The 12969-nt window shown below is 41.1% G+C and overlaps 1 protein-coding gene across 1 annotated transcript in view; it reads right to left on the bottom strand.

Annotated features, from left to right (window-relative positions):
• Positions 1–2887: 2887 nt before the first annotated feature.
• The window catches only part of gfral (GDNF family receptor alpha like), a 104612-nt gene continuing 94530 nt past the window's right edge, over positions 2888–12969 (bottom strand). The window contains exon 8 of the mRNA XM_059983457.1: positions 2888–2949. Coding sequence (XP_059839440.1) covers positions 2888–2949 — 62 coding nt within the window. The remainder of the gene's footprint in view (positions 2950–12969) is intronic.

The following is a 12969-nucleotide window of genomic DNA, read 5'->3' as shown; positions in this document are numbered from 1 at the left end:
ACCTTGAGCGTGGCCTCATCGTGGTACAAGAGGAGGCCATGGGCCAACATGTCGGAACGGGAATGAAAATAATAATTAAAATGGTTGGCCACCAGGAAATTTCAATTTTGGCGGATAGAGCTCGACAATGCGGTCCCCCAATTTATGCAACGCACACAAAATGCTGGTGGAACGCAGCATGCCAGGCTGCATCTATAGGAAGAATTTCTTCCAGCATCTGCAGATTTCCTCATGTCGTGTCCCTCCATTTTTGATGGGTCTCAGCAATGTAGAGGAGGCCACAATTTACTTTGAACTTCGAAAAAACGAGTTTAGCACATTGGCCAGTTAACAGATTTCATGATATGTGCTGGTGATATTAAACCTCTTTCTGATTCTGGTCTTCCTCAGTCAGAGCACTGACAATTGTAGATTCATGGACTGTTCATAAACCTGATTGGGGGGGGGGTAAAGGAAGAAGTTCTTCAGGTTCTTGTACCTCCACACTGATGGTAGTAGTGAGAAGAAGGCATGACCTGAATGGTGAAGGTCCCCAACTATGAATAAATGTAAGAAACTCTACAGATGCTGCTTTCACAATGGATGCTGCCTTACTGAGCCACTGACTGTTGAAGATGTCCTTGAAGGTGGGAGGCTTGAGTCCATGGTGGAGCTGGCTGAGTTTACAAACTTCTGAAGCCTTTCCAATTCTGTATATTGGAACTTCCATAGCAGGCAGTGATACAACCGGTCACCTTATCCTTAAACTCGCAATCTACCGCATTATGACTGTGCATCTTATTGTCTGCCCACACCGTACTTCCTCTGTAACTGCAACACTTTCTTATACATTCTGTTATTGCTTTTCTCTTTTGCCACCTCAGTGTGGCAAAGTAATGAATGGCATACAAAATAATGTTTTTCACTGCCCCTCGGTCCATGTAACATTAATAAACCAATTTGCAGTTTACAGTTGCACGATCCTGTTATATCTTAGAGCATCAGAGTTCGGAGTTCAAAATTCCAGTACTTGCTGTGAGATGTTCGTACATCCTGACCATGAGTACATAGTTTTCCTCTGGGAGCTCTGGTTTCCTCCCACATTCCAAAAATGTACCAGTTAGTAGGTTAATTGGTCATTATAAATTGTCGCAGGATTATGCTAGGGTTAAATAGGTGGGTTTCTGTGTGGGCTTGTAATGCGCTGTATCTCTAAATAAAATTTCCATTTACAGTGGAAAAGTGAACGTTGAATGAGAGGGTGATAAAATACATCACCTTGGCCGTTACGAAGAGACAAGGGAGACCATTCTAAAGTACATCATCATGTGGTCCTTACTAAAGAGATAAAGGTATTGTAACTATATAATTATCTGTAAAATGATCGGTAATGATGCCAACAAATTTTGTGTTGTCTTTATTGATTAATTCAAAAGAATAATAGTGGATTTTCAAAACATGCCAAATGCTGTTTGACAGCATGCTCTGGTTGGAGATGTGTTTTTTCAATCTGCTACAACTCCAGAAGAGATACATTTCTTAAATTAAATTAATGGTTGTCTAAAAAAAACACATGTATTGCATTAGATTCTTTGACTAGATAATAGCCTGTTCCGAGTGTGCCAAGATCAGAGTCAACTTTGAAATGCAATATTCTCAAATGGAAGTCAAAAAATGCACGTCAATTCTTATTAAATAATTCAATCCACATGCACATTTTGGTAACAGTTAACAAACTAACATTAAATGGCTTGTACATCCTTTTTTGTTGATGTATGTATTTTAGAGTGGGTTAAACTAAAGAACGATTGAGATTCTCCACAATACAGTGGGATTTACCCTACTGGTGAACAGAAATGATCTCAGAAGAACTAATTACAGTGCTTTTTAATGGTAGCCATCTCTTTAGCACAATCGTAAGCCAGGCACTTCAAAGGTTCTGGCAGGCCTGTCCCAAACATCTGCGCTGGACATGTAGCGGCAAGATAAATCGATCTTGAGCAAGAGTCAGCTGGCTGGACGTGGGAGGGCCATGGCACTTAACACACTTGCGAGCATAATCGACATTCGACATTCGAAGTTGTTTACTGTCATTTTCAGTTCACAAGTATAAAAGAGAAGGGTATAATTGTAACTCCAGATACAATGCAGCTAAAAAAAAATTAGATATAAAAACACTTATAAATGTATAAGATAATTTAAATGCATAGATTGAATGTATGCATAAAATGATGCCTGATATAGGAGTGTCTGTACATAAGGCGACTCTGACAGCAAATGATAAACTAGTGGTGGTGGGGTGGGATGGTTAGTGGGTGGAGGTGTTGATCTGCCTTACTGTTTTGGGAAAGTAAATATTTTTGAGTATGGTGGTCCAGGCCTGGATGCTCTGTAGTTTCTGACCTGAAGGGAGTGAGACAGTCCATTAGCAGGGTGGGTAAGATCCTTCATGATATTGCAGGTCTTCCTCTGGTTCCCTTCTGTATATATGTCCTTGATGGTGGGCAGGCTGGTGTCGGTGAACTCATTGGGCAGTTTTGACTACCCATTGATTGCAGAGTATAGATAAATGATATGAATAAAAGGCCATCAAGGATCAATTTTATTTGCCGTATATGTTCACATGTGTTAGGAATTTACTGCGGTGGGTTGGTGCAACATGTAACAAAAAACGGCAACGTTCAGCAATTACAAGAATAAAGAATTACGGTAAATCTACTTAGAGGTTAAAGCAGGGATTTGAAATAAAATGTAAATAAATACAAAAATACCAGCATTTGTTAATACTAAGTAATCCATGGAGGGGAATGAACAGTCAAAGTTTTCGTAACAAGAACCTTCATCAGGGCTGCCTGACCTGCTGAGTTCCTCCAGTGTTTTTGTGTGTGCTGATCCAGATTGCCAGCGCCTACAGAATCTCTTGTATCTCCAGGTACTGGAACCATCCGTACACCACAGGCAGGGCAATAACTGCAGAAGGAGAAACAGAGTTAATGTTTTCAGGGTAATGCATCCGGGCTTCAAGTCTCCCAATGCAGGTGCTTCTTCTGTCCAGGTAGAGGATCACTGACTGCTGATTACTCTGTAAACATCATCACATGGATGACTGAAAAATGGAACGTCATATGGGAGGAAAGGGTTAGACTGATTTTAGAGTAGGTTAAAACAATGACACAATATTGTGGGCCAAAGGGGCTGTACTGTACTGTCCTATGAGAAGAGTGTGCCAAATGATTCAACTCAATATTTAACTCAAAGGTTTAAAGTTTTAGAGATTTCAGGTGTTAGTAGATTGGCTTTCAGCAGAATGATTTTTTTGTCCTCATAACAGAAGCATTAAAAGGCAGGTAATGCCTTTTAGAAAGGTAGTTATCTGTCATAATTGAGAATGTAACAACATTAAGAGCATAGAGAAGGGTTTGGCTTTCCAATACAATCCTGGTGAAGAAGATGTACAGCTGAGGAAAGAGCGAGGCCAAACCAAAGGGAGGGAAGTAAATCAATGCCTTAGGCGGGGTCCAAAACCATAACAGAGGGAGTCTGCCTTACATTTAGACACAACATCCCAATCAAAAGGAATGAATATGAGCTGGAGGAGTTCAAAGTGGGGGTGGGGAGCAAAAACAAGCTGTGGTCATTTGATTATTATGTCGTATTTTATCCATTTACTAGATGTCTTTTCTCTATGGGAATGTCATGCTTTCAGCTTGATACTTGCTTTCTTTATGAATGCACATCTGTGCTTTTGATGGGATAGTTTGGAATGTGATTTAAATCAGGAGAATTCTTTTGTAAAAAGTGGCATTTTAGACCATAAAATCATAAGAGCTGAATTAGGCCATTCAGTCCATCAAGTCTGCTCCACTATGACTGATTTATTATTCCCCCTCAACTCCATTATCCAGCCTTCTCCCCATAACCTTTTCCTTTAATCAAGAACCTATCAACCTCTGCTTTAAACCTGCTAACCTATTAACCAATTAGTATACTACCATGTACATCTTTGGAATGTAGGTGGAAACCGAAGCACCTGGAGGAAACCTGTGTAGTCACTTGAAGAACATACTTACTCCACACAACTCTGTCAGCGTTTGCCAGCCATAAGTTCTTACAAAGCAAAACCCAACATCATGAGTGGCAGTGACATTTCACTATCAGATGAGCTCAATGCATTTTATGTTTGCTGTGAAAGGGAGAACAAAATGACAGCTGTGAGGTTTCCTGCTGCATCTGGTGAGCCTGTGATCTCTGCCTCGGAGGCCAACATAAGGCTGTCTTTCAGGAGAGTGAAACCTCCCAAGGTGGTAGACCCTGATGGAGTACCTAGTAGGGCTCTTAAAATTTGTGCCAACCAACCAGTGGGGGTATTCAAATACATTTTCAATCTCTCACTGCTATGGATGGAAGTTCCCACCTGCTTCAAAAGGGCAACAATTATACTAGTGCCAAGGAAGAGCGGAGAGAGCTGCCTTAAAAACTATTGTCCAGTAGCACTCATATCTACAGTGATGAAATGCTTTGAGAGGTTGGTCATGGCTAGAATCAACCCCTGCCTCAGCAAGGATCTGGACCGGGGTGGGCAAACTTTTTGACTTGTGGGCCACAAAGGGTTCTAAAATTTGACAGGGGGGCCGGACCAGGAGCAGATGGACGGAGTGTTTTGGTAATACACCTCATAAGAGAAAATAAAATAACATGTAGAAAACATGTGCTTTAATTTCAATTGAAAATGAACAAATGCATTACAACAAAATATCTGTCTTTGAAGTCCCATGGTATTTAGCTATTTATTGAAATGACTTTTAAAACACTGAAAATTAAATGAATAAAATACAGCTTTTTTTTAATAGTAACAGTTATTATTTTAAAGCACTGAAAATTCTGTTATCCTTCAAGATATTATCATCATCACTCTCCTCCTGACTGTCTTTATTTCAAAAACGGTAGGAGATGCAGGTCTAATTGTCCTGCTCCTTCTTATTCAATTGTCCCCTGTGCCAAAACTCAACAACGACCAGCACAAAGACAGAGCACTGACAGCGCGCCAGTATGCGGAGTGCGTTATTTGATCTGGAGCGCATTTTTTATTTTGAGAACGTACGTGCACCTGCGCACTACTCATGTCCATCACTTAACAGAAATGACATGTAACATGTAAGGCTTATTGAAAAAAATATTTTCAAATGCATTTTTTACATAACACAACGAAGAAACTTATTTTTAATTTCAGTGGGAACAATGTTGTTGGTCTCCCTTTTTAGCCAGCGCATCAAAGTCTGGATTTAGTTTTGTTGTGGTGATTCTCAGGATGGACCTGAGGTGTTGGTCAGTTAACTTGGTTCTGTGGCTGGCTTTGTTGATGTTCATGACGCTGAACGCCTGTTCACACAAATAGGTCGAGCCGAACAAAGAGTAAAGCGCTTATGTGGAGTAATACGCTGCACCTCAACAAAGGTCAATGTGTAGCGGTGTGCTACATGCAGCGCTAAAATTACGACGTGGAGTCGGTAACTGCAGTCGAAGAAAAAAACTTTATTCGAAATCCCCAGCCTCACTTTTAAGCCTCCCTCAACCTGCCCCCCCCCCCCCCCCCGTGGCGCAGAGGCTCCAAAGCTCTGTGCTCGCAAACCCCCGCAGGCTATCTCCCTTAGCCGGAACGCTGGCTAATTGTGAGCCGGTTCAGATGTGCCAGGAAATGGGTCGACACAAATGTATATAGAGTGCGTCATCTATTGGGAAAATGCCAGAATTGCGGGGAAAAAACGTTAACAAGGTTTATTAATATAATTTCAATAAGTTCTGCGGGCCGGATTAAAAAGCTTAATGGGCCGGATATGGCCCGCGGGCCGTAGTTTGCCCATGCCTGATCTGGACCCATGACAATTTGACTATCAACACAATAGGTCTATGACAGACATGATCTCAATGGCTCTCCATGTGGCCTTGGATCACCTGGAGAATACACAGGATGATGTTCATTGATAATAGCTCATTTAACACCATCATTCCAACAGTCCTGATCGAAAAGCTACAGAACCTGGACCCCTGTAGCTCTCTCTGCAATTGGATCCTTGATGTCCTAACTAGAAGACCACAATCTGTGTGGATTGGAATAACAACTCCCACCTCACTGATAATCAACAACTGGCGTACCTCAGGAATGTGTGCTTAGCCCACTATTCTACTCTCTCTATACCCAAGACTGTGTGGCAAGGCGTAGCTCAAATGCCATTTATAAATTGGCTGATGATATAACCACTGTTGGCAGAATCTCAGATGGTAACAAGAGATATACCAGCTAGTTGAGTGGTGTCACAGCAACAGCCTTCCACTCAAGGTCAGTAAGACCAAAGAGCTTCAGAAAGGATAAGACGAGGGAACATAAACCAATTCTCATAGAGAGATCAGAAGTGGAGAGAGTGAGCAATTTCAAGTTCCTGGGTGTCAGTACCTCTGAGGATCTAACCCTGGCCCCAACAATGCAGCTTTAAAGAAGGCAAGACAGTGGCTACATTTCATTAGGAGGTTTGGTTTGTCACATAAAACACTCGAAAGTTTCTACAGTTGCATCATAGAGGGCATTCTGAATGGCTGTATCTCCATCTGGTGAGGGGTGTGGTGGGGGTGCTACTGCACAAGGTTGGAGTCAGCTGCAGAGAGTTATAAAGTTAGTCAGCTCCATCATGGGGACTAGCCTCCATAGTATCCAAGACATTTTCAAGGAGCAGCATCTCAGAAAGGTAGAGTCCATCACAGAGAACCTCCACCACCCAGGACATGCCCTCTCTCATTGTTACTTTCAGGAAGGAGGTACAAAAGCCTGATGGCACACACTCAACAATTCAGGAACAGCTTCTTCTCTGGTATCTGATTTCTAAATTGACATTGAATCCATGAACACTACCTTTTTACTTCAATTTTATTTCTGTTTTTCCACTACTTATTTCAATTTAACTATTTAATATACTGTAATTCAGTTTTTTTATATCCATCATGTATTTCTTTGTACTGCTGCCACAAAGTTAACAAGTTTCACAACATATGCGGGTGATATTAAACCTGATTCAGATTCAGACAGTGGTGAGATTTGAACCCAGTCACTGGTTCAGTAATATCATTATGCTAACAGCTATGCTACATTGCTGCCTAATTCCATATTTTCTACTATATAAACTATATATTCCCCTCTATAATACCATTCTATGTTGGACCATCACTTTCCAGGTAAACAGTATCCCTGCTTGAACAAACATTGCTATGGATAAACTTTTCTCCAATCAAAGACATTCCATCCAATTTCCAAGCTCTAATCAACAATTTAGCTCTTTTTTCCAAAGGTGGATTATTCATTGATTACAGGAATTCTGAAAGGACAATGAATCCATAAACACTACCTTAGTATTTCCCCTTCTCTTGTTGCAAATACTTAATTTAATTTTCTTTTATTTTGCATATACTTATTATTGTAATTTATAGTTATAATTGCAATGCACTTCTGTCACAAAACAACATATTTCATGACGTATGCCAGTGATACAAACTTGATTCTGATTCTAAAACAATTTACAGTACTTCATGATATGCATTATTTACAGTTTTGAATTATAACATGGTGATCACTATCCAGAACATACTCGTGCCCCTGTGGCAACAGCAGTCCAGGAAATCCCCATCTTATCCGTGGCTACCATGTGCTTCTCTAGGGATACACTGACAGAAGGGAGGCAGGCAGTCAGCTTGGGCAGAGCCTTCAGATACTCAAGCAGAGGTTGCAAACTCTTACAATCCTTGACACACCAACTTCTCCCAACCTCAGAAATGACTGGTTGGGGAGTCCATTAATTAACTTAAGAATTTGTTGCACTGTACTGCTCTGTACAAGATTTTTCATCACAGGTCCCAGTAATCAAGGGAAGAAGCAATTAAGGCCCAAAACCATACGAGATAGGAGGCAAATTAGGCCATTTGGCCCATTGAATCTGTTCCATGATTCAATCATAGTTGATTTATTATCCTTCTCAATCCCATTCTCCTGCCTTACTGCCTTACTCCTTACTAATCAACACCTTCTTCCAAAAGTATTTTCTGAGTTTGGCTCAATTTCCTGAAGTTGCATGAAAGAATGAAAGTGTTGAGTATACTTGATCATGTTTACAAGTGCTGTGACCATAAGATATAGAAGCAGAATTAGGCCATTTGGCCCATCAGATTTGCTTTGCTATTTGATCACAGGTGATTTATTTTCCCACTCAACCCTTTTTTCCTATGTTCCTTTGACACCCTTACTAATTTATCATGTACCTATCAGACTCCATTTTAAATATTTCCATTGACTTGACCTTCACAGGCATCTGTGGCAATGAATTTCATTGATTCAGCACCCTCTAGCTAAATAAATTCCTCTCATCTCTTTTCTAAAGAGACTTGCTTCTATTCTTGCTGTTCCCTCTTGTCCTAGAATCTCACTCTATAGGAAACACCATCTCTACATCCACTCTATCTAGATCTTTCAGCGTAGCAAGAGAAACACCTGAATTTTCAGTCCTTTTTTAAGTATGGATTTTATTATGTGTGAGTGACCTTTGGTGAGGAATTCTATTTCCATATTTATTCTTCCCATGATCAAATGCTAGCATTCCATAAAAGCAGCATGGAAATATTTCATGCAACGGATTACATTTGCAAACATTGTCGATGGAACCATTTGCTTTGGATTAGGTTAGAAATGATGTTAATGTTTGACATGTGCCTATTACCGTAATTAGCTGACCTCATAACCGGCTGTGCAATACATTGCATATTAAGGCACAGCTTTCTTCTTGTATAAATTTCACTGGTACTAGTTGTAAAGTATACATGTGAGAATAGATAGGCTGATAAATAATCAGCAATAAACAAAAAAATTCTGGAGGAACCCGGCAGGTCTGGTAGCATCTGTGGAGGGAAATGAACAAAGTTTGGGCCATGATATTGACTCTTTATTCCCCTCCACAGATGCTGCCTTACCTGCTGAGTTCCTCCAGAATTTTGTGTGTGTTGGTCATTTGAACTTAGCACCTCTCACCTTAAATGCATGCTCTCCACTGTTAGACATTTCATAAGACCATAAGACATAGGAGCAGAATTGGGCCATTTGGCCCATCAAGGCTGATCTGCCATTCAATCATGGCTGATCCTTTTTTAATCCTCCTCAGCCTCACTCCCCGGCCTTCGCCCCATAACATTGATGCCAAGTTCAATCAAGAACCTGTCTATCTCTGCCTTAAATACAGTCAATGACCTGGCCTCTACTGCTGCCTGTGGTAACAAATTCCACAAATTCACCACTCTGCTAAAGTAATTTCTCTGCATCTCAGTTTTAAATGGACACTTCTCTACCCTGAGGCTGTGCTTACTTGTCCTAGACTCCTCCACCATGGGAAACACTTTTTCCACAGCTATTCTGTCTGGCTCTTTCAACATTTGGAAAGGTTTCAATGAGATCCCCACCCACTCATTCTTATAACTTCCAGTGAGTACAGGCCCTGAACTATCAATTTTTCCTCAGATGATAACACTTTAATTCCCGGAATCATCCTTGTGAACCTCCTCTGAACCCTCTCTAATGTCAGCGCAACTTTTCTTAGATAAGGAGCTCAAAACTGTTCACAAAATTCAAGATGAGGCCTCACCAGTGCCTTATAAATCCTCAGCATCACATCCTTGCTTTCATATTCTAGACCTTTTGAAATGAATGCTAACATTGCATTTGCCTTCCTCACCACCAACTCAACTTGCAAGTTAACCTTTAAGATATTCTGCACAAGGACTCCCAAGTTCCTTTACACCTCAGATTTTTGGATTTGTTCTGCATTTAGAAAATAGTCCGCACGTTTATTTCTTCTACCAATGTGTATGGCCATGCATTTTCCAACATTGTATTTCATTTGCCACTTTGTTACCCATTCTCCTAATCTGTCTAAGTCCTTCTACAGCCTTCCTGTATCCTCAGCACGACCTGCCCCTCCACTAATCTTCAAATTTGGCAGCAAAGCCATCTATTTCATCATTTAAATCATTGATTTACAGCATAAAAATAAGTGGTCCCAACACTGACCCCTGCGACCACTACTATCACCACTAGTCACTAACAGCCAACCAGAAAAGGATCCTTTTATTTCCATTTGCTACCTCCTACCAATCAGCCAATACTCTGACCCTGTTAGTAACTTGCTGTAATACCATGGGCTCATAACTTGGCATGTGTGGCACCTTGTCAAAGGCCTTCTGAAAATCTTAAAATAGAACATCCAATGCATTCCCTTTATCTATCCTACTTGCAATCTCCTCAAATAATTCCAATAGATTTGTCAGGTAAGATTTCCCCTTAAGGAAACCATGCCAACTTTGTTCTATCTTGTCCTCTGTCACCAAGTGCTCTACAACCTTATCCTTAGCAATTGACTCTAACCTCTTCCCAACTACAGAGGTCAGGCTAAGTGGTCTATGATTTCCTTTATGCTGCCTTCCTCCTTTCTTAAAGAGTGGAGAGACATTTGTAATTTTTCAGTACTCTGGCAGTATGTCAGAGCCCAATGATTTTTGAAATTTCGTTAATAATGCCTCGACAATCTCTTCCCCTACCTCTTTCACAACCCTAGGATGCAGTCCATCTGGTCCTGGCGACTTACGTACCTTTAGATCTTCCAGCTTTTTGAGCATCTTCTCCCTTGCACTCACATCTCTTCCCTCACACTGTTCAACATCTGTCACACTGCTAGTGTCTTCCACAGTGAAGATTGATGCAAAATATTCATTTAGTTCATGTGCCATCTCCTTGTCCCCCATTATTATTTCTCTGGCCTCATTTTCTAGTGATCCTACATCCACACTCAACTCTCTTTTATTTTTTATATACTTGTAAAAGCTTTTTCTATCCACTTTGATATTATTTGTTAGTTTGCTTTTATATTTAATTTTTTCCCTCCTAGTGATTCTTTAGTTGCTTTCTGTAAGTTGTCAAAAGCTTCCCAATCCTGCTAATTTTTGCTTTGTTGTATGCCCTCCCTTTTGCTTTTATGTTAGCTTTGACTTCCGTTTTCAGCTACGATTCTACTATTTTGCCATTTGATTATTTCTTTGTTTTTGGAATACATCTATCCTCCACCTTTCTCATTTTTTTTCCAGAAACTCAAGCAATTGCTGCTCTGTTGCTCTCTGTCCCTCTCTAAAATACTGTGGACATGATTGGAGACATCCTAACCCTGGCAGCTGGGAGACAACATCCATTCGGGTGTCTTGTTCACATCCACAGTATATCCTATCTGTTCCTGACTATTTAATCCCCATCACTTATGAGCTGCCAACGGAAGTGGTGGAAGCAGGTTTGATTTCAACATTAAGGGAAATTTGGATAGGTACATGCATGGGAGGGTTATGGAGGGCTATGGTCCAGGTCCAGTGTGATGGGACTAGGCAGAATGGAATCTGTAGGTCAATAAGAATCTTCTCCTTTCCCTTCTGCACCACAGACCCATGCTCAGTGCCAGTAAACTTGTCTCCATGGCATTCCCCTGGGAGGTCATCTCCTCAGCAGAATCCAAAATGTTAAACTTATTATTGAGGGGAATTGGCACAGGGGTGCTCTGCACTAACCACCTATTCACATTTTCATCTCTCCTGACAGTCGCCCAGCTACCATCCTCCTGCAGCCTAAGGGTGACTATTTCCCTGTACCTCTAATCAATAATCTCCACACTCTCCTGTACAAGCCGAAGGTCACCCAGCTGCTGCTCCAAATCCCTAACACGGTCTTCAAGGAGCTGCAGCAGGATGCACTTCACACAGATGACACACCCACTGGCCCACTCCCAATAATGGCCGCCCTGCTTGTCCCTTCTGTACTTTTGTTTACTCCTCTCTGTGCCGTTCCTGCCGCTGATTGGCCTGCTGGAATTCAATGCTGGGAGAAAGATACCAGCTGTCTGCTCTTTATGAACACCACCTTACTTTTACTCCCCTCCATAGATGCTGTTTGACATGCTGAGTTCCTTCAGCATTTTGTGTGTGTTGCTCTAGATTTACAGCATCTGCAGAATCTGTTGTTTTTATCATTTGCTGTAGATTGCATCCTTGGTTTGTGGTTTTGGTTTATTATTGTCATATAATATAAGATAGAATGTAAAACTTGCAAGCTTTGTATATATCAAGTCATTGCACAGTGCATTGAGATAGAATAAGGTAAAATAATAACCATGCAGAATAAAGTGTAAAATATACCGAAAGAGTGCGGTGCAGGCAAACAATCAAGTGCACAATCATATCGCGTTACTTTGTGAGGTTAAAACAAATACTGTGGAATGTCAGGCTTGATGGAAGTTAGATAACACTGCTTCCTTTGCACTGTTCAATGCAAGATTGTAATCACTCCACCACAGCTGGTCAAACCTGCAGATTCTAAGGCCCCAGGGTTTTATTGTAGACGACTCTTTACTCCTTGAAGGTCATAGCCTCATAAGAATCATAGCACTCAGCAAGGCATAAATAGGCCCTTCATTCCATCTAGCCCATGCAGGTCTGTTACTGTGCCTAGCTTGATCTCACAGAACCTGGACCATAGCCCTCCATACCCCTCCCATGCAAGTACCTATCTAAATTTCCGTTAAATGTTGAAATTGAACCCGCTTCCACCACTTCCACTGGCAGCTCGCTTCACACTCGCAGCACCCTCAGTCTAAGTGAACATGTTCCCCATCATGTTCCCCTTACATATTTCACCTTTCACCCTTAAATCTGTGACTCATAGCTTCCACCTACCTCAGTAGAAAACGTCTGCTTGCATTTAACCAATCTATATGTGGTCACTACGGTAACGTAGCAGTTAGCGCAATGTTTTTACAGCTTGGGGTATCAGTGTTCGGAGTTCAATTCTGTAAAGAGTCTCAGTATGTCCACCCATGATTGTGAATGTTTCCTTCAGATGCACTGGTTTCCTCCCACATTCCAAAGATG

This window comes from Hypanus sabinus, chromosome 10, assembly GCF_030144855.1.
Source record: "Hypanus sabinus isolate sHypSab1 chromosome 10, sHypSab1.hap1, whole genome shotgun sequence".
Lineage (NCBI taxonomy): Eukaryota > Metazoa > Chordata > Chondrichthyes > Myliobatiformes > Dasyatidae > Hypanus > Hypanus sabinus.
Note: the sequence above shows the minus strand (reverse complement) of the source record. Positions and strands in the feature narration are given on the sequence as shown.